General features: G+C 36.7%; 2 protein-coding genes across 2 annotated transcripts; one reads left to right on the top strand and one right to left on the bottom strand.

The window, feature by feature from the left end:
• The first annotated feature begins 1665 nt into the window (after positions 1–1665).
• On the top strand, positions 1666–17181 carry LOC139937434 (uncharacterized). Its single transcript, XM_071932574.1, has 15 exons — positions 1666–1787; positions 3032–3187; positions 3735–3891; positions 4517–4819; positions 5749–5870; positions 6661–6783; positions 7551–7650; positions 8188–8351; positions 9355–9462; positions 10251–10331; positions 10862–11009; positions 11582–11691; positions 12928–13104; positions 14121–14208; positions 15041–17181. Exons 2-15 carry the CDS (start codon positions 3047–3049, stop codon positions 15160–15162), a joined length of 1944 nt encoding a protein of 647 aa, XP_071788675.1. The 5' UTR covers positions 1666–1787; positions 3032–3046; the 3' UTR covers positions 15163–17181.
• LOC139937435 (26S proteasome complex subunit SEM1-like) lies at positions 16689–21303 on the bottom strand. Its single transcript, XM_071932575.1, has 3 exons — positions 21138–21303; positions 18875–18971; positions 16689–17714 (listed from the first exon to the last, which is right to left on the bottom strand). Exons 1-3 carry the CDS (start codon positions 21220–21222, stop codon positions 17660–17662), a joined length of 237 nt encoding a protein of 78 aa, XP_071788676.1. The 5' UTR covers positions 21223–21303; the 3' UTR covers positions 16689–17659.
• Positions 21304–22778: the final 1475 nt, after the last annotated feature.

The following is a 22778-nucleotide window of genomic DNA, read 5'->3' as shown; positions in this document are numbered from 1 at the left end:
GGGTGGTTTTTTCCGTTCATATCTCGCAACTTCGATGACCGATTGAGTTCAAATTTTCAAAGGTTGTGTTATTTTATGAATATGTTGAGATACAGCAAGTGAGACTGGTCTTTGACAATTACCAATAGTGTCCAGTGTCTTTAAGAACATAGTAAAGTTGGAAAAAGTTGAGAATGAAGAGAAATATAACAAAATAAAAACTTTTTCTTAGAAGTACAGCAGCTTTTGGTAGTATAAAGCAATTTGAGAATCAAAGGAATATGATTATGGAATTAGATATTGATAGTTTTTATCCCCCAAAAATGAATTTGAGAAACCTTATTGTGTATTCCAATTACTGACTATTCTTCCAGCATGATTTTTGGCTATATATCAACACGCTACTACCTTTTGAAATGAAGTTTTCGCTGGTTAGTTATCAGTGATTCAAACAATCGAACGGGTCCAAAAACTAAAAGGTCCTTCGGATGGGACGTTAAGCCGTTGGTCCCATGTGTTATGTAACGCATGTAAAAGAACCCAGCGCACTTATCGAAAAGAGAAGGGGTTCGCCCCGGTGTTCCTGGTGGTCCGATCGGCAGCAAAATTGCGCCTCAGCACCGTGTAAAGCATTACATGGTGCTATCAGAATTAGGTCTCATAATTCAAAACTTAGTCCCACATCTGGCAGGAAATACTGTTGTAACAGCGCCAGGAGCGTCACTGGGTGACGGACATGTGCGCTATATAAGAAGCCACAATTATTATTATTATTAGTACCCCCATATTCATGTACGGCCCACAAATGGAATTCCCTGACTTGTTTTTGGAGGTGTTCTAGTCTCAGGTTCAGCTAAATCAATCAGCAAACTTAATTACACACTTGGCAGAATACATTTTTTAAAAGAAAATTTGATAAGTTATCATTTTTTCTTTGGTAGGCCTTTGAATAATTATTATCATGGAAAATGTATGATCATATTCGGGTCTACAAGTTGTGTCTTTTTCTTTTAATAATTTTGTTTAAACAATTTTGTTTAATATGTTTTTTTTATGACCCAGTTAGCAGAGTCTATCCGTAAAAAAGGGATTTGAGGCATTGTATGGTTATGTATCAATTTGTTCTGGCAACACCATGCATTAATTATTTTTGTATAATGATCTGCTTGATGTTCAGATGTTTTTTTATGATCTATTTGTACTGAGAGGTGCCTCCACAGAAAGCAGTGCTGGTTTGGGCGCCGATATTACCATTGCTGAGCATCTTCCTCTATGATATGATTTTACCTCTATTTAGTTTTCTTCCTCCATGATTGTAGCACTAGCATGCTGGAGCTCTGGAGGAAGAAACCGGGTATTCAAGAAACTCCATGATTGCGGTAACCCCCATCCTCCTGACATATCGATTATCGCAACCAACTCATTGTTACATAACAGAATATATTTATATACCAGATAGTACTTGTTTTCATAATATCATGCTATGAAAGTCACGTATTTTGTAAATAGTGTTTACATGTAGTACTTGGTACATAAATAGCCTAATAATAACTTTCACGTGATGTATCTTGCCTTTATGATTATGCTTGCGTAACATCAGGTTTTATTGTTGTGTGCTTATTAGACCGCGCAGCTTGTGTGCAGTGAGCCGTTTTGATACACTGCACAGCTCAATAAACCGCACCTGTCGTACCGCCACTACAAAATACTAGGCCAGGTACGCATGATTGTCATTGGTGTATCGTTGTTTGTTATCAATATCGTCATCATCACTCGATCGTGGAGGAAGTTGATCTACTGTCTTCAAAGTAAGTAGAAATTAGGGATCACCGAAATTAGGAGAGCACTGTTTGTATAATTATTTTGTTGCCTCGGTTTTGAGTAGGATAATGCAAACTCCCTTTCGTGATAATTGAGTGGCCAGCCGGCCCAAGCGCTGGATATATCTGGTCCTTGCTCTAATTGTCTCCCTCCTTGCTCTATGATATGACAATGTAGTATAGGGCATGTTTTTAATGGGGGTGTTTTGTTTGCACGGCTATGATGACTGTGTTTGGTTCAACTATGGAGTAAGAGCGGTTGAATCATGGAGGCAGAAATTAAATTAGGAGTGACCATGGTTTGGTTTGATGGTCTTCAGAGCTATCGAGATGGTTGGCGCTGAGAGTGTAAACAAAAGCCCTTATGTGTCGCAAACTGCTATGCTGTGACCAAGGTCAGACCATAGATCAAGGACTTCTAAATGGTCAGACCAGAGATAGAATTATGGATGTAATTAGATATTCTAATTACCAGTAACACTCCCGCGGGGGGGGGGGGGGACGTCTGTACACCAGGATGGTTGAAAAGTTGCATGTATTGGGTAAAGTTAATAGAGACATATCTTTTCTTGTCACTTTCCACCCATTTCTAAAAAAAGAAAAAAAAGAAGGAATATATCTCATTTGAGTAAATTAGATATCGTTTTTATTGATTTCATAACGAATTAAAAAGTGGTGGCAGGACACAAACTTTTCTGGTTAACGGTAATGAATAAACTAGGCCTACTTGTAAAAACAATACACTTTCTAAAAAGTAATACATTTCACATCAATTTGGTGCATGGAGTCAGCACTTTAATCTGGAGGTCTTTGGTTCAAATCCCACTCATTGCAAGTCAATTTGTTCTTTGCAAGACCTAAATTAATAAAAATAATTACCTAGTCGATTTCCCTTGTGATTTATTACTCGATAACAAAATATTTCTAAGCAATGAAAATGATTTTATGGTGCTCAATGGTGGAACATAATTGTATTATTTACTTATCATTGTATTATTTATTTAAGACAGTGCTCTAAGAATTTCAACGGTCGTGGGTTTGAATCCTACCCGAGTAATATATGCCTATGATATTTTTCACTGAGCTTGAGAAAGTACTGAAATACAGTGCTAACACACATCAGTGTATACAGGTAAAATCAAAATTAATATTCTTTATACTGGATGCAAGTTTCCATCTATTAGAGACAACAAAATGATGTATTTCTCCTTTTGTTCAATTGTGTGTTCTAGTTTTAGAAGACGACCATGGCGGCACTTTTGGTTCTTCTAGCTGCCCTATGCCTCATAAGTGGAGTTCAATCACAACCTGACAGTGATGTATGCACCTTCCATGGACCAACCGTTGGACCCCCTCTCCCAGTCCTACCAGAACAATACATGCTAAGGGTGAATGCAAAATTCATTTAAATTTAATTTTAGTTTATTTTATATAAAGAAAAATCAAATAAAAAGTCCATGAAAGGAATTTGGTTACCAACTAAATTACATTAAATATTTATCTATATTATGTTAAGTACAATATTACAAATTTGTACTGAGTGAAGCAGACAATAAACAGGAATGGTGAAAGCAGTGTAAAATAAAGTGATGATGGACACTAAATTAAAGGGAAAAAAAGGTGAAAAACCACAATATCCAGCATTAAACACATTTTGCATTTTTAAAGGTGTTCATATTTTCCTCGAATATGAATCATTTCAGAGGAAAATATTTTTCAGAAAAATTTGTCTAATAATTATGAACTTATAGCTTTCAAATTAAAACTTAACTCAATTGTTCTTTCGTTTATCTTTTAATTGCCATAGGTCCTTTTGGTTGGTAAGCAGATTGAAACAGCTAATTATATTTGCTCACCTTGTTATTATGGTTTTTTTGTACGCTTGCATAACAGTTTTTTCTTCTTCAAAATACGCCCTTTCAAATCTAATTACAGGTTGAGGCTAATATCCAAGGATGGAATCATACGATTGAAGTGATAGAATTCTATGATGGAGTCAGTAATCGTGGAGCAATAAACAACATATGGAAAGGTGCAGTTTCACAAACTGTTGTTAGTTACACAACGGAGGAGATATTCCATGTTGGTTCAGGTAAAACAATTTAATTATACACTGGACACCTTTGGTTATTGTCAAAGACCAGTCTTCTCACTTGGTGTATTTCAACATTTGCATAAAATAGCAAAACCTGCGGGTCGTCAAAGTTGCGAGATAATAATGACACCCTTGTCACACAAAGTTGTTTGGTTTCAGATGCTGGACTTCGATACCTCAAAATCTAATTCTGAGGTCTCGAAATCAAATTTGTGGAAAATTACTTCTTTCTCAAAAACTATGTATTCTTCAACAGCTCTCCATTACACGCTACCAAGTAAGCTTTTATGCTAATAATTGTTTTGAGTAATTACCAATAGCCTTTAAAGTTTAATGAAAGGGAAGGGATCATAGGACAAAATTAAATTTCTTACAATTTATAGCCTACCTTAAAATCAATGCAAATCAATTGAATAAACAAGAAAAAAAGGCCAACAATGAAATTTTCAACAAACATTTGGGGGGGGTAAATTTAAATGCCAAAATATATCTTATTTGCCCTGCAGTTGGTTGCCTCTAATTTGTCTTTAGAAGTTGCCTCTTGACAAGGCCCTTATTATCTCCTGAGAAAATATGCAACCATCTTGAATGAAATTCAAAATCTCAACAAATTTCTCCACAGATGGTAGTTGCAGGGTAGAGAATCTCACTGCGAGCAGTTTCAACATCTATGGCTTCCAGATAGTCAACGGCACAGCTCACATTGGTAACGTCAATGATATATTCCGCTTTGGCGCCCAGTATAATGAGACCTACATGGGACAGACGACCATTAGAGGTATACCAGCAAACCATTGGCAGAGTTGTCTGTACCAGGAGAAACAAGGAAGTACATCATTGCTGGATTACTACTTCACTGTAGCCAACTACTCTGGTGCATATGGTGATAGGGAGGTACCATTAAGATTGGAGCTAAACGGCAGAGGTAATCTCATCTCATTCTACATATAACAGCCAAGTGTGTTTTTTGGAACCGTTCGATTGTTTTAATCCTTATACATACATACATACATACAACTAAATATTTATAAAGCGCCTTTACATCAAGATCAAAGCGCTGGAAAGAGCAAAACCAATGGAACTATAAATACAACAAATTACATCTGATACAAGTGAGTTTTGAGAGATTTTTTCGAATAATGGCAAAGAGTTAAATTTCTGATGCGGACTGGGAGGTTGTTCCATATTCGCGGAGAAATAAAGGAGAAAGTTCGGTTGTGAGCAGATGAGAGTGTTCTGATGGTTGGGTGTTCGGTTAGGCGTGTGTAGGCGTGCATCCTTCATATATGTAGATGTACACAAACATAATATGTGAACATTTCATTTCAAAAGGTGGTTTTTGGAACCATTCAATTGTTTTGATCCTACATAATAATGTAGTCATATACAATAAAACTAACATGTGATAAGTTCATTTCAAATTTTTTTTTTAAACCATTCAATTGTTTTGATCCTACACATAAATGTAGTCGTTTACAATAAAACTAACATGTGATTAATAAAATTATTTCATTTCAAACAGTTCACAAATCAGGAGCAAATTATGTCCACTTATGAAGAATAATCCGTAAGCCATCTGAGAATTGATATTACTGGTTTACATTTTGGGGCATAAAACATGCATTTTTACATTTAAAACTACATTTCTTCAGAGTAAAATGTTTCTCAAAATGCTTTATATCAAAAGCTACAGTAGGCTTCTAACCAAACATTTTTTTTGCTATTAATTTTAAGAGATTACCAAATGTATCCTTTTTGAGTCGACATTTACAAAATATTTTTAGTATGTGGTAAAATTTAAATTAAATTCTATGAATGAAATTACTGTCAAATTTCTATCTTTTTAAATTTCAGCTCCTAATCAGGAGTTCATACATGGGAAAGTTGTTCCTTTGAATGGAACCCATAACTACAGCCATGTGTATGAATTCTTTGATGTGCAGTACCATCCAGAATTTCCTGACCGTTCATTTGAGGTAAATTTAGGCAGTGTCTGAAGGAGCGGCTACAGCTATAACTGTGGCTAGATTCTCGAGTCATCATTCATTGAAGTATATCACAGCATGCTTAGCAACACCATTAGTGACAGCTGTAGCTGTAGCTGCCAATTTGAGAAAGTTTGAGATATGTCAGGTTGCAGCAAACATATGGGGTTATTACTCGGCTCATTTGGTTCCACTGAGCCCAAGCTAAGATTGGCCATTCTAGTAATGTAACCACTACATTTTTATTTTTTGGGTGGGGGGGGAGGGGGAATACATTTCTTAGGGGAGAGGCATTTTAATTTATTGAACCATTCATTTGTGCATTTAAAACAAATCTCATTAAGCCGGGGGAAGAAGGGGGGGGACACACAACGTTTCTGAGCAAGGGGGGAGGCTTCCATCCCCTTCCCCCTTCTGGTTACACCACTGGGTCATACGTTAAAACAATTCCTTCAAAGTCCAAAATTCTGAAAGATCAAGCCATTTTCGTTCAACAAGTTGTGATAGAGATGTTTTGTCTGAAACTCAAGTAGGTTGATCTTACTATCTTTCATTGTGGGGTTTCATTTATTTTACGCGAGAAAAACAAAAGCTGTTGTAAAAGAACACTGCTATAGAATTGTAAAGGTTGTGGGTTCGAATCCCACCAATGTGATTGTTCAATGAAATCAGGAGAGTAAACTGATCATACATTGCTAACACACATCCATTTAAGGGTATTAAAAATGAACAAGGTTGTTTTGAAAGTAATTCTTTTCTTTTTGATTCTCCTAAATGTTAGCCTCATCTTGGAGTGGTCTGTCCAGGTCGTAAAAGCCCCAAACCATTCCCAGCTATTCCTGATCACTTCAGTGTAAACTGGGAAATGGTATCGACAAAACGCCACAACGTCTTTTATGCAACAGTGAGTATACTGACCTTAAGAAAATTCTCACTGGTTACCCTTTTCATATGTTATTATTGTTCAACTTGTAAAGAGTCAACAATTTTTTTATATCTGTGCGTTAACTTATTCATCCTGATGAGCAGGTAGTACAAAAGAATATTTCATGTCACTAAACATTTTTTTAAATGTTTGAGTTTAACCATGAAGATATTTTCATTGTCTACCGATTAGCGAACAGACTCTTTTTAAGCTTGCTCCTTGAACAAAACTACTTCTACATATTTTTCAAATTAACTGTCACATTACACTCCTGTACACTTTCTTAAGTCCACACTGACATCACTCACTTGAGTAGTCTCCGTGCAAACAAAGTTTTTGGTAAACAAATTAGAAAAGCTAAATTAGAAAAGCTGATTTGGAACAATCTTTTTCCTGTCATTTTAGGGAACCCGATTCTTTATTTCGCAAAGCTCTTAATTGACTCGACTCAATCCAAAATAATTTCTATAGGTTTGTTATGATCTTGATGGAAAACCGACTTGCTAATTTTCATTTTAGTGTATGAACCATTTCACATCAAGTCAAATTTACTGGGTCCTGAGGTTTTTTCTTTTCATTATCATCAGCTGTAACCTTCTCTTTCTGGTTGAGATGAAAAATCAAGCCAGTTGTGCAGTGAATTGTTTTGAAAATGTTCATCATAAAATTTATCATAATTTTAGACTGAAGAACTTGGAGTAAGTAAAAAAAAAATCTTTTAATTATGTTATGTTATTTATTTGCAGCAAGCTTACAACTATAAGTCTAAGATGAGTGCCACTTACTACACTCTACTGATCTCTGGAACTCCAACAAAATTCCACTCTCTGGATGATTTCAATACAGGTAAAAAAATCACTTAAATTTTACTTAACTTACACCTGGGCCCAATTTCATAGAGCTGCTAAGCAAAATAAATTTGCTTAACATGAAATTTCTTCCTTGATAAAAACAGGATTACCAACCGAATTTCCATTTGTTGCATATTGCGTGTTACTGGTATTCAGCTGTTGTTTGCTTATCCTGAAAATCACGTGGAAATTTGACAGGAAAACCCCTCAAAGCTTTCCATACTTGAAAAGATGTAGGGTAAAAATAACTATAAATAGTAATTTTTTGGGTACAACCATTTGTACAAGCTTTTTTGGAGAAGGGTTGGCTCTGAAAAGAGCCGGTGTGGTGTCGACATTTGGAAGAGTATACTCTGCTCGTCTCTAGGAGAAAGCTAGAATGCCAGTGGTGATGCAGCTTAGAGCTAAACTTGTAACTACTTCTAATTTTGTGTTTTAAGAGTTTTTAAAAGTATTGTTTATCTTTCAAGGTTTTACTAAGTATTTTCTCTTTTAAAAATACCATGAACGTTTGATTTTCTCTTTTTTGCAGGACTGACTTACCGAATCAATTTGAACAATGGATCCTGCGACATCACTCCAATTAGCCTGGCATGGGGAGATGCCGTATTGGCTCCTGATAATGCCCATGTTCAGATTAAAGATGTTGCTAACTTATTGTATTTGGGTATAGACGATTGGCAGTATCAGGGCTTGGTAAGTACAAGATGTTCATTTGATTTCACCTTTATTTATCAAGTTATAAACCACAAGGGAAACTGACTAGGTAGGTTTAAGATAATTTGGTGTTGAACAAAGATAAACCGACTGTGCGGGATTTGAACCAACAACCGTGGGAAGTGGCAGCAATGGGATCACCTTAATGAAATGTGGCTTTTATACCACCTTAGTTTGTATTTATTTACAGTTGATTTTTAAAAAGTAAAATAAAATATATAAAATAAAGGTATTTTTTAAAAGTCCATCTCAGCACTTTGGCATACTGTAAATTTCATTGGTTTTCTCCTATGCTGTGAGGGTTTTACTCCCGCTGTAAAAATATTTTGATCTTTGGCTGTGCTCTGTGTTCATATATGGGTCAATGTGGCTGATGGCTACAAGGAATGATATTGGCCCAATGACCCTGCCGTCGATTTCACAAAGAGTTAGGACTCGTCTTATCTCGAGTTAGGACGAGTAACTCTTCCTAACATAGGATTAATCTAAAGGTCTGCATGCTACAGTGCAGGGTTGGGACTCGTTCTAAGTCCTAAGATTAGTCTTAAGTTAGGAAGAGTTTTGTGAAATCGACGGCTGGGATACTAAATGTAAACTCAATGATACGGTTTTGTAAAAAGCGCTATATAAGAACTAGTTATTAATTATTACCGCATGTGCCCTTGCATGCCTGTAAGAAAATGTAGCCTTGTCATTCACAATTCAGCTTCTCAGCTCAAAATACAGATGATCAGCCTCCCAAATTCTTACTCAAATGTCATTATTTAAGTTTTTTGGTATTGTAAACTTCAAAAAACATTTTTTCCTTACACAATTAAAAGCGTACTATAGTTGACTTTTGATTTCTGTAATGTTTATCTTATAATTTGTTTTTAATGTGTAGCTAGTAGGACCAACAGAATATCTCTGAATCAGTCATTTAGATTCTGAATATTCCTATCACACCAAAGTAATGATGATTATTTTGTTTTTTCCTTCAAAGACGAAACTGCGAGAAATTGATACAGAATCTTGGATTGGAAATAAACTCAACTATAATTCAGGAAACAGACCAATTTCCAACATTACAGTGGAGTTCTTCTTTTCAACAGTAAGATGAAAATAACTTCTTATTCTTTATATTATATTATTATTGAACCATTCAGGGAAGTTGTACCTAAAATTAATCATTGGCTCAGTGCTATAAGGTTGTTAACTCAAATTTCAAAACTCGTAAAAATCAAAAGTTTGTTTAAAGACAGTGGACACTATTGGTAATTGTCAAAGACTAGTTTTCACAGTTGGTGTATCTCAACATATGTATAAAATAACAAACCTGTGAAAATTTGAGCTCAATCGGTCGTCGAAGTTGCAAGATAAGAATAAAAGAAAAAACACCCTTGTCACATGAAGTTGTGTGCTTTCAGATGCTTGATTTCGAGAACTCAAATTCTAAATCTGAGGTCTTGATAACAACGTTATTTCAGAGGGAGCCGTTTCTCACAATGTTTTATACTATCAACCTCTCCCCATTACTCGTTACCAAGTGAGGTTTTATGCTAATAGTTATTTTGAGTAATTACCAATAGTGTCCACTGCCTTTAATGAAAAATGGGTATAAATAAAATAAAAAATAAAAAAAAATCCACTGTTAATTGATTTCTTAGAAAATTAATGTTTCTTTTTGGCAACAATTACTTTGAAGAATTTCTTGATCAATAACCTCCATTTACCAGGAGCTCCAAAACGTGCAAAAGCAATTTGATGAAATCCATATAAACTGCTACCTTGTAGTCCTTTTTGTTTGTTTGTGAGAGGTACATGTGAATGGCTTCACTACTGGAGTAACTAGTGTTTTTTTTTTAACTTGTTGTATTTTATCATTTTGTGTGTGTTTAGGCAACCTGGAATACTGAGGGCGGTTTAAAGAATACTTCCAACATGCCCGTCATGGCCAAATATCAATGGAGTGAAAAGAAGGTAAAAACAATTAACAAATGAGAAGAGAATGTTTTTCTCTTAGTTACACCATTCAGTTTGGCTAACATGAAAAGGTTTTGAAATAACAGAAAGATTATACTGAAACATAAACAAGTCAGTGACTTTGGAACAAAGTTTCAGTGAAATTTTAGTGGGGAGTTTTGGCTGAGCGGTTTGGTACATCAGACTCAAGTTCTGGTGGTTAAATAATCAGGAAGTGGGTTCAAATCCTGGTCTTGACACTTGTGTCCTTGAGCAAGACAAGTAACTACAATTGCTTCTCTCTACTTAGGGGTAAATGGGTACCTGTGAGGGCAGAGATGGTTTTTGTGATTGATTTAGCTTGATGCGCTACCAACTTGGCAGCACATGCTGCTTACTCCCAAGGAAGCTGAGATGGTTTAAGGAATTACATAAATGACCCAGTGACCAGGGGTAATAATGTTGGAGTGCCATGAGCATCACTGAGTGACAGATTTGAGCGCTTTGTTTTAAATATAAAGTGTCAAAACATTTCTTTTTTTAACCAGAATGGGACAGAAGAAATGGTCAACTACAACTACATCATAAACTTTTTCCACTTTGAGGCGAACAACATAAGTACTTCTCACTTTGATCTTTCACCATGCTTTTCTGACGACGATAGCGAAGAGTTGGCGTTCGACATTGCCAACAAAGGTAAGCCACAGTTAAGGTGATCATCAGAAAATGTACCTATCTTGTTTTATGTGCTTTCAATATGCTTTTTTAAGACACTGGACACTTATGGTCATTGTCAAGAACCAGTATTCTCACTTGGTGTATCTCAACATGTGCATGAAATAACAAATCTCTGAAAATTCATCGAAGTTGCAAGAGAATAATGACCAAAAAAAAACTCCCTTGTTGCAAATTACTTTTTATGTGCTCTAGATGAATAATAAATGGCTTCAGGCCTGAAGTCTTTTAATATATGAAATTTTAACTCTTTATCAAACACTATGTTACTTCAGAGGGAGCCATTTCTCACAATATCAACAGCTCTCCAATGCTCAGTACCAAGTAACTTTTTACGCTTCCAATTATTTTGAATAATTACCAATAGTGTCCAGTGCCTTTAAGAAAAATGCAAATGGAAACTAAAAATTTTATTGGCAAGATTTGCCCCCCCCCCCCAAAAAAAAAAAAAAAAAAAAAATTGTGTGCCCCCTTAAATTTGACCCTTATTTCAGCGTTGCATCCTAAACATCTTTGCATTATTTTCTTTACAGGAGCTTACAGTCAATACATTTTGAATAACACCATTGAGTTTTACCATGGAGCACAGTACAGTATCGCTAAAGCAGCTGCAGTTACACCAACCAGAGTTGCATCTCTGTTTGTAAGTATTTAATACCATGCCCTGACTTATAAAGCTGATTGAATAAAAGATGATATAGTTGTTGGTTACCAGTCAGAGAATGTTGTACAACATGTATGTTGTGTGTAGCAGGTTCCCTGTTATTTATCGCTAAGCGTGTATTTAAGGACATGGACACTATTGGTAATTGTCAAAGACCAGTCTTCTCTCTTGGTGTACCTCAACATATGCATAAAATAAAAAACCTGTGAAAATAGCTCAATTGGTCATCAAAGTTACTTCAGAGGGAGCCGTTTCTCACAATGTTTTCTATTATAACACCCCTTGCAAGTATTCTGCCTGCTCATTGGTTTAGAGCGCGTCACATGACATGTCTTAGTTTTGCTAGACGACGGCCGTGTGATAGTGCGTCGGTTTGCCATGCGCTAGTCCGAAGACTAGCGCATGGCGTGCAGTACCCAGACGTCCGTTGCGTGTACGAGGATGATAAATTAATAGTCTGTAACCATTTCGGATTGCACGACACTACATGCAGCACAGTAAGTAAAAGTGTTTGCAATCTGTATTCGCGTCGTCCGTGGATTGTAGCATTCAGGTCTGTAACATAATAATAATAGTACAGTATTAAGAAATGTTTGGGGTGTTATAAAACAAATATTGACTGCTTTTACTCGTGCAATGGTTAAAAACTATGACTCCCTCGGTGATCCCCGTAGCGTTCTATTTTCCCGAGGCTTCGCCTCGGGAAAATAGAACGCTCCGGGGCTCACCTTGGGAGTCATAGTTTTAACCATAGCACTCGAAGCAGTCAATATTTGTATACTATCAACCTAATACTGTTGCATCTGGGATGAAAAACAGCAGTTGCATGACCAGACATTTTCATTTTTTATTTTACATATCAAACCATTCATTTTGTCCATTTAAACAAAATCATATTTTGGGGAGAGAAGGAGATCCCCCCTCTGGTTCACCACTGAACAGCAGTTAGTTTTATTGCCCCGTCAAGTAAAGACATACTGCACTTTAATTTTTACGATATTACAAACTTTCTGGTTTTAATTGTATATAAATCAAACTGTTTGTACATTTCTGCCTGGCCTTTATTTTGGGATTTTAATCATATTTTCGTTATGTATTTTCTATTGTAAAGCTTTTTAATGATTGTGAATTATGTCGCAATTCAGGAGTATGCTGCGATGACATTGTTAATTAAGTAAACCATAATAAAATCACTGATTATTTTCAATAATGTAGGCGGCCAAAGGCTCAGATGGTGGTACTACTGTATTCTTCGTACTGCTTGGAATTCCTTGGGTCAAAGGAAACGCTGTAAACATGACATCTCAGACACCATTGGACGAAGCGTATATCAACTTGGAAGACGCTGTTAACAGTGGGCAGCTACGTTTGGATTTTAAGCACAAAGGAGAGGTATAATCAAAGACAAGCTCAAGTGATAAACCAATGCCACCATTTTGGTCATATTTCTTGTATTCAATAACAGTAATGAATGCTAATAGTTGTTGTACAAAAACACATCCAGACTATTTCTCCTTCCAGCCTCAGTTTGGTTACATTGATTTGAATGGAAAAAAAATCAAGATGGCCGCACCATGACAAAGGTCCATATATATACCTTTCTATTTCAACGCCACAGCCCAAGTTTTTGCCAACCAAGGTTGGGAAAATATGGAAAGCCATAAATGCAAAACAAAAACAGATGGCAGCAGTTTGTAACAATGTCACACAACTATTCAAAAACAGTGTTAAATTTGTGGGAAACAAAGCAACCAATCATTAAGGTATTTTATTCAATGAAAGTTTGCAGGAAATGTTGAGTATGGTTAAAACATTTGTTTTCAACTAGACTGAATGTTTTACTAACAATCGGCCCTCCATGCCAACCAGCGGAGTTTGTTTATCAACGATGAAAAGGTGTACAACTGTTGCCTAACATGACATTTGAACTTAGTGAACAGTAATGCAAACTTATTTTCTTTTTATGTGTACTTAAACAAAATTCAGTGCAAGTTTTTAAAGGGAAGGTTTACTTGTGCATGTTGTGCTTGTGAAAGAATAGTTTACTTTTGCATAGAATTGGGTGCACTCAGATGAGCAAAGCTTCAAATCTAAAGCCTTTCTCTGATTCAAATTTGTTAGTGAAAAATTACCTCTTTCTCTAAAGCTAAATTACTTCAGAGGTGAGAGGGCTCGTTTCTAACAATAAAAGCAACAGCTCAATAGTGCCATTTACCAAAACAATTTTTTTTTGTTTTTTGTATCTTTGTCTGTGCTTTGTTTGTTTCTTTGTAAATTGTAAAGCGCTCCGTTCTTTGTGGGGCGCTATATAAATGCTTCCATTATATATTATATGGTCATAAGCCTGTGGAGCAGATATCAAAAGTACACCCTGCCTTTAAACAGCTTGTTGAATTTTCTTATTTCAGGATGTTTATGTTTCACCTCAATCCAACTCACTGAGGACCGAGTTTACTTCCGATGAGCCAGATGATGAGGCTTCAGGTTTTAGTGTGGGTAAGTAAAAATATTGCCCCTTAGGGTTAAGTTGTTTATTATATACATGTAGTCTTATAAAGCGCATATATCTACCAACTTGTACTAAAGGCTTGAAACGACAGAAACATTTGAAGACAGATTGTTGAACAAATGTTGAAATTATGAGACTAAATTTTATGCAGCACCTAATAAAGGGTTTACAAGGTGCCTCAGCACATTCAGCAGACACTGATAGACACACCGCCGGGACAAACCCCTTCTCTAAGAGATAAGTGTAACTGGGTTCCTTTAACGCCGGGACAAACCTCTTCTCTAAGAGATAAGTGTAACTGGATTCCTTTACCGCCGCGACAAACCTCTTCTCTAAGAGATAAGTGTAACTGGGTTCCTTTAACGCCGGGACAAACCTCTTCTCTAAGAGATAAGTGTAACTGGGTTCCTTTACCGCCGGGACAAACCTCTTCTCTAAGAGATAAGTGTAACTGGGTTCCTTTAATGCCGGGACAAACCTCTTCTCTAAGAGATAAGTGTAACTGGGTTCCTTTACCGCCGGGACAAACCTCTTCTCTAAGAGATAAGTGTAACTGGGTTCCTTTACGTGCATTACAAACCACACAAGACCTACAGCTTTTTGGTCAAGTATCTTGCTTTTTTAAAGTACATTAAGTGTAACGACCAGGACTCAAATTTTCAATTCAGCAATGCTCTATAAACATTTTAAGACAGATTTTTGACAGAATTTTAAATTTATGCAACTCCTTATAAAGGGTGCAACACCTTATAAAGGCCTCGGCACATGTTTGGAATCAATGTCGAGTTTCTCACGACTTTATATATTTTGAATTTTCAGGGACCTTTATTGGATTTGGATTTGGAATGTTTATCCTTGGTGGGTTACTCTGTGCCGGCATCGTGTTCGTCATTCGTAAGAAGATAGTAGAGCCCTCCGTACCTTACAATGTGCAGTCTTAAAGTCTTACCATCATCCAAGCAAAGATGCCTGCCTTAAAATTTGTGTTTTTGATTGTTTTAATTTTGTTTAAGGCAATGGACACTATTGGTAATTACTCAAAATAATTGTTAGCATAAAAACTTACTCGTATAACGAGCAAAGGAGAGCTTTAGATGGTATAAAACATTGTGAGAAACGGCTCCCTCTGAAGTAGCCTAGTTTTTGAGAAAGAGGTAATTTCTTACTCAAATATTAAAAGACTTAAGGCCTGAAGCCTTTTTAGAAAACACACAACTTGTGCAACAAGGGTGTTTTTTCTGTCATTATTCTCTTGCAAATTCGATGACCAATTGACTCAAAATTTTCAAAAATTTGTTATTTTATGCATGTTAGAATCAAGTGAGATAATGGTCTTTGACAATTACCAAAGGTGTCCAGTACCTCTAAAGTCCATTTACACAGATAACAATTCAATATGTCATAGTGGTGTTTTATGGTTGTCATGGTAATCAAGGAAACTGTGAAGAATCACAAAATTATTTGTTGCTGCGTTTAACTAAGTCTTGGCCCAAGACTATGGGATAGTGTACTACGTGCGGTTGAATCGCCAAAGAGCACCCGCCACGGTATGATTTAGTTAACTGGACGGCTTGAAATCTAGACTATACTAGCTTGCCAGTGTAGTCTAGATTTCAAGCTGTCCAGTTAACTAAATCATACCGTGGCGGGCGTGCTTTGGCGATTCAATCGCGCGTAGTACACTAACCAATATCAAGCACCATAGTCTTGGGCCAAGACTACGTTTGACTAGAGAGAGACATGCAATGTTAATAAATATATTAAGTGCAAGTTGGTTTGATATTTTGTGATACTGTATAGTAGTTTGATTTATTATTATATTAAATATTTTAAGGCAATCTATATGTTTGGTAGTCACTCTTAAAATACGTGGCATAAAAACCAACACAAAAACCCAACATAAAAACCCATCTAGATGTCAAATCTCGAGGACCATCAGACCTTCCTAAATTTGAATCATGAGTGCTCTCGTGGACCTCCCGGAATGAGTATAATTTCTACCAAGTACATTTGTAGCTATGTTCAGGGTAAGGGCGTGTCTGAAATAGCGGCTACAGCTATGGCTATGGCTAGATTTCCAAGTCATCATGCGCTGAATTATAGAACGTCCTTAGCAACACACTTAGCAACAGTTGTAGCCACAAATTCTCACACGACAGAAGATTGCAGTGCTTTATTTGATGTTTGTATTAAGCATGGTTGAGGATTACTTCTTAAAGATTTCATTTTACAGGGTCTTTCATGTTCTTCATTTTACTTGACAATGGCCACATAATCATGTTAACTACAACGGCCATGTATATCTTGTTACTATGTAGAATTTCTACGATTTTATAATGGTATTTGTTATTCTTTAGACTGTCACAAAGGCAGTTAGAAAATCTGATTTTCACAGCAAAATTTTAATTTTACATGCATTCAGAATTGTACTTTACTCAGAATAAAAAGATTTCGTACGATTTTCATCTTGTTTGATTTGAGTGGATTTATTTCTTTGTCTTCATAAAGCAAAACACATACACAATAATAAATTCTGACTTGCTGATCTTTAAATCTGTTCAAGGATTAAAAGTTAACAAAAATGCAGTCCCCTTACACTTCTGGCCTCGGGCCTGTGTGAATTTACAGCCCTGGCTTTGGAGATGGTTACAGTCATTTTTCTGGGTGTTCTTACGACTCAAGAGTTAAAGAAATCAACTCAACCAATGAGTTTTATTTGAGATAAAAAAGAAATTATTTCACCACAACTGGAATTCTATCTTTGAGAGGGCAAGGCAATTTTCAATTTGGGCACTCGCATTTGAAAATTCTTGTCTATGGGAAACTTTTGAAGGGGCATTAACGGGTCTGGAATTTCATCTTTGAGAGACGGCCATTTTCATTTTGAAAAGGGCACTCTCATTGGAAAATCTTAAAGTCTTTGGGAAAATAAAACCATTTATAAAATTCTGACTTGGTTTCATAGCTATCATCAACACTGGTGCAAGTTCTACACGGTAAGCCCGTTCTCGTGTTGGAGGCTACGGCTACAGCTAAGGACTGCAGCGTCATCATGCATTGAAGTATAGGTCATCCTTAGCAACATACTTGGCAACAGTCAAAGCCGAAGTCGTAACCACCAATTCGGATATGGCCAAACTATGCTACAAGTTTAACTTGAATCGATAAATATAGCACTAGCTGGCCTTTACTTGTCTTTCCTTGAATTCATTGTTAAACCAATCCACTTCAAATAAGCTTAAAAAAACAATAAGTAAACAAACAAAATCTTAAACTTGACACAATGAACGTGTTGTGTTTGTCCCCAGCTGTCTTCAGTGTTGCTTCCGGATGCCATCGCTAAAAATAGCTGAAGATTACTTCTTCTGTACAAACAAGTAGTAGTGAACAACCTTTTTTTACTTGACCCCTGATTCTTGACCCCTTGCTGAGTTTGTGTTATGTCTTCATGGGTTCTGGTTGGTCTTTCTTTCCAAGTTTTTCTAGTTCAGCTCTGTAAGAAGCAATGTGAATTTAAAGTGAGTTGAACTGTATTGATCGGTTACAATTTGAAGGGAAGGTACACGTTTGGTAATTGTCAAAGACTAGTCTTCTCACTTGGTGTATCTCAACATAAGCATAAAGTAACAAGCCTGTAAAAATTTGGGCTAAATTGGTCATCGAAGTTGGGAGAAAATGGTGAGAGAAAAAACACCCTTCCTGGACGAATTTTTGCTTTTAGATAGGAATAAAAGACTTCTGGCTAGAAGTCTTTTGGTATTTTAGTGAGAAATTACCTCTAACTCCAAATCTATGCTAATTCATAGATAATACTGTCAACAGCTCTCCAATGCTCGTTACCAAGTCAGTTTTAAGTTAATATTTGTTTTGAGTAATTACCAAATGTGTACCTTCCCTTTAAATGATCCTTCATGCTTAATCAAATTTGTCAGTAAGCTGACCAACAACTTGAAATTATTTACCTACACAGGTTGTGTATGGTAGTCTTCTGAATGCTCACCCAGTTATTTCAACATTTTGATTATAATAAACCTTTGATGTGAATAAATTGGGCTTGATACATGTCAAAGTTTATTTTTCCTAATAACAAAAATGAGAAAATTGTCATTTAGTATTAAATGCAAGCCAGGAACTGTTTTCATTGTGTTCTGGTTACATAAAGCATTTAAAGGGGCTGTGTCGTCATGATCAAAGCCTCTGGCTAAAAATGAATAACTAGACACTCGCACGTAAGCTCTCCATCTATAGATGATAACAGTGCGAGGGTGTGCGCATGCAGTAACTGACAGGCACAGACCAGGGCCCAATATCATGGCTCTGCTTACCGCCGAATTCTGCGCTTACGATCGCGATTCCCAGCTTACGTGCAAGCGCCGAATTTCTGCGCTAGCCTTGTAAGCGTAGAATGCCTAGTAACGTGAAGTACGCACGCGCAGAGGCCCAAATTCGCCGATAACCCGTGAAATACGCTTGCCGTTAGCACAGAATTCACTGCTCCCGTAAGCGCCGATTCTGTGCTAACGGTAAGCAGAGCCATGAAATTGGGCCCTGTTTTAATCGAGACAACACAGCCCCTCTAAGGTTATGAAAAGACCATAGCTACTGAGGCCTGGATTTGTGTAGTCTCTCCTTTTCTTTTCAAACGAATCTTACCTCAATTGTTTAGAGAAGTTGTCTTCAACATTATCGTCATCCCAGTTGTCTTCCCATACATTGGAATCTGTTGGGTCTTCAGCGTCTTCACCCCAGTCTTTAAGGAGAAACATAAATATTCAAACTAAAGCCAAGTAAAAATAAATACTACTTGATCGTCCAGGTTTTTCAAAAAAGAAGAGGATGAGGGCCTTTTTATTTGTTATTTCTTTCAAAGGTGGCTGCTAAGCATTTTTAATTCAAACTGCCCATCAATTCTTAAGTAAAAAATTTGTCTTAAAAAAAAATATATATATAAACAAAATTGTAAAAAAACAGGATGCGGCCTTAAAAAGGATGAGGGAGGGGACAAACCAACTGGTATTTTTTGTATTTTCGCCTTAAATGGTCTGTATACGTTTGGTAATAAAAATATATAAATTATAAATGATGGCAGTAAAATAAAAAACCAAGAAATCTGCAGCTTAGAGATTTAACTTTGATTTGAAGTTCCAACGCCACTTTATATAGAAAAGATTGAATGTTTAATCCTAACAAATTTCAGTATGATGTAAGAAGCGTTACTCTCGTAACTAACACTTTGGAAAAGTTTCTGCATCACGCCACCACTTTTTCATTCGCTATGAAATTATCTTATTTACCTCAATGAGATATCCCTTTTGTAAAAATGAGTGAAAAAGTAGTGGCAGGATACAGTAAGTCATCCAACACTTCTCATGTTTTCTTCTTCAATTCCTTCGTTTTGCATGTGGTGGACATTCACTCGGCTCGCTACCACTTTTTCTTTTGAAATGAAATGTTCACCAGTACATTTAACTGGAATACCGGACACTTCGGCACCTTGCAAACTCGGCACCAGCAAACTCGGCACCTCTCAAACTCGGCACCCACAACCTCGGCACCTTGCAAACTCGGCACATGCACAACTACAAACTCGGCACCTGGTTGAAAACGCTCAATCTGCTACGGTTGCGAACTCGGCACCCAGTTGGAAATTGAAATAAATCCCGATCCTCGTCGTGTGTGTAACGACGGGTTCAACGTCGTATCGACGATATATACCTAATAAATAATATGTATTTTTCAGTGTTATAGTGAGGTCGCCCTTTTCAAAGATCTGTATCAAAATAATTAATATTTATTTTTTGTAAACTTTTCAAGATGTTTTTGAGTCGACAAAAATGCGTAATTTCGATGTCCAAGTATTTTTTGGGGAACATTTCACGAAACTTTGGTCATCCCAATAAAACATTAAATTCAAAATAAAGAGTTCGTGTAATAATTTCTAATGCAGACTGTCGTGCACTGTGTGCTATTACTAGCTCCCTTTAAGGGTGCTGAGACATTTCACGATTCCACTAAACACCGGGTGAGCACACTGAACTGTCGCTGCTGCTGCCGTGGTGGGGCAAAAGTCCCCCCACGGCCGACGGCCGCCATTTAGGCAAAACACGCTCCCAAATCACACTCTCTTCAAAATCAAAAAGTCATTGTCAACCAAACGCATAACATTTTCCATGCATTTTCAAAGCCCAGAACATCAACAAATAGTGATGCACTTTCACCAACATGATTGGAAAAAAAACAAAAAAACCAAAACTGACCGTGCGGACGTAAAGTTTCCGGAGAAAAAAAATCTCCGGAAGCGGTTAGATCAGAAGCGGTTAGATCGGAAGCGGTTATGGTCATATAAGCTAGCATTACTACTAATTATTTTAACTAAACTCAAACCAGTTTTTATGGCGTTTGGTTTGATATGGATGGGTTGATGGACCAAAATAGGTCGGTGCCGAGTTTGCCGAGTTTATTGGACCAAAACAGGCCGGTGCCGAGTTTGTTTGGTGCCGACATTCTTGGTGCCGAGTGGGTGCCGAGTTTGCGAGGTGCCGAGTTTGCTAAGTGCCGAGTTTGCTGCTGGTGCCGAGTTTGCAAGGTGCCGAGTTTGCAAGGTGTCGAAGTGTCCGGTACCCTTTAATTGTATACAACTAGCCTCCATTTAATATAGGATCATAGGATTACAACAATCAAACCGTTCACCCCAAAAAGGTATATAAAGCCTTTAATTATGACATTCATTATTTTGGAACATTGATTGAATGGCTCCAATAAATGGTAGAGGGCGCTACACAAGCCTGACAAGTTGTTTTGATGATGAACACGCACGACAAATAAAAAAAAAAATAAATGCAATATTTACTCTATTCCACAGTAAATCTACCACAAAACTAACTTAACGTAATGAATCAATGAGTTCCTGTCTTACCCTCTGCGGGGAATTCTTCGAACTCGTCATCCTCTTCAAGTAATCCAAGATCAATTTTCTTCTCCGTTTTCTTTGGGTCTGCCATTGTGCTTATTCACTGCCTTCAAAACGCACGCACCTAAATGCGTTATGCTCCAATGAGACTTGTATCCAAGTCAGAGACGTCTCCCTATATGGTACTTTAATGAGGTGCACAGACTAGGGCCTTTTACAAACGCAAATTTTGCAATGCAGGCATAGACCTTTTCGCAAATACCGGGGCGCGCGCGTAAAGCTTGGAATTAGGTGCATTGTGGTCTAGCCGGTATCCAAATTTGATCCATATATATCCCACAATGCACCTCATTCAACAGTCTGCGCTTGCGCATTGGTATTTGCGATAAGGTCTATTGGCTTGGGCTGCAAGCCAAACACAATACTCGATGACTCGTTGTAGTTGATGTAGCCAAAAAGAGCCAAAGGTGAAACAAAATTGTTTAGAAAACGCTTCCTCCTTGAAAATGCTATAATTATTTGCTTACGTCAAATACCACAGATTTTGTATAAATATTTTATAATGATTACTACATTTTGTTTTTCATTCCTTATTTATAGGCCTACATTGCAAACAATTAATAAGGGTGGGTGACTGGGAGATTCGGTGACTGTGCCTATGCTGTGCCATAATATTTCTCTGAAGTCATGCCCTGCACTTTAATCATGAATTTTATTAGTATAACAAATATTGAACTAGATTTATTCATTACTTGTGTGTAGTTCTTACTCATGTGTTCATTTTAGCTCAAATAATTATATTGTCAACAATTTTAACAAAAAAATGCCACGTGATACTGAGTGTGCGCTTGCAAACTCTAGGGGGACCCACTCTCATCAAAAGTACCGTACAGAGCACAGCTATTTAAATTGTTTAATAAAAAAACAAACATGCGGAGCTATATGCTGTGTACAGTAGGCCTTCTACAAACACGGAAAAGTCTTTCTCAACCAAACATGTTATTTTCCAAAAATGTAGATTTATTGATAGAAAAAGATGTATCAGCCGCAGGCTTATTTGCTTAAAAAAATCTTTTGGTAGCATTCGAATCATTCGGCTCTCGAGTTTGTGAGAGTTAAAAGCTCCCTTCTTAGGGAAAAAAGAAATAGCAACCATGCAGCGTTTCTCATTATTATGCCTTGACCGCTAAAAGATAAATAAACAAACGAATAAAAAAAAGTAAAAAAAACAAACAATCAAACAACAACTAACTTTTGAAAATCCAGAAAAAACCTTATAGACTATGCTCATGTTGCGATCATCTGCTTAAAAAAGCGCAATATATATAGCTGCATTACACAAAAATTCCCCATGACACTCGGACGGATCTATAAGCAAAAATTGTATAATAATGTATCATATTTAACAGAAATAAACAGATGGAAGTAGAACAGATGTTTTTGTTTGATTTCTCACGTCACCGACTAATCTATGTGTCATAAAACCAGAGTAAGGACAGTGGATGTCAATTAATAAAAGGTCAAAGGTCACGCACAATTATGATTCAAGCGCTGTACAACATTCTGACGCATTGAGTCATTATTCGACCCGTAATGTATATAGGAGGTACACCCCTAAACACGTTGAACGAAAGCATGCAAGATGTA

The sequence above is a fragment of the Asterias amurensis genome, chromosome 5 (genome assembly GCF_032118995.1).
Source record: "Asterias amurensis chromosome 5, ASM3211899v1".
NCBI lineage: Eukaryota > Metazoa > Echinodermata > Asteroidea > Forcipulatida > Asteriidae > Asterias > Asterias amurensis.
This window is presented reverse-complemented; position numbering and strand designations above follow the sequence as displayed.

Excerpts from the sequence above, each read along its gene's own strand:
- LOC139937434 (XM_071932574.1), top strand. The coding sequence starts at position 3,047 with ATGGCGGCACTTTTGGTTCTTCTAGCTGCCCTATGCCTCATAAGTGGA. Across the intron at positions 6,784-7,550 it reads ACAACGTCTTTTATGCAACA|CAAGCTTACAACTATAAGTC; the intron begins GTGAGTATACTG and ends ATTTATTTGCAG. Across the intron at positions 14,209-15,040 it reads GGCTTCAGGTTTTAGTGTGG|GGACCTTTATTGGATTTGGA; the intron begins GTAAGTAAAAAT and ends TTGAATTTTCAG.
- LOC139937435 (XM_071932575.1), bottom strand. The coding sequence starts at position 21,222 with ATGGCAGACCCAAAGAAAACGGAGAAGAAAATTGATCTTGGATTACTT. Across the intron at positions 18,972-21,137 it reads CGAAGAATTCCCCGCAGAGG|ACTGGGGTGAAGACGCTGAA; the intron begins GTAAGACAGGAA and ends TTCTCCTTAAAG. Across the intron at positions 17,715-18,874 it reads AACTTCTCTAAACAATTGAG|AGCTGAACTAGAAAAACTTG; the intron begins GTAAGATTCGTT and ends TGCTTCTTACAG.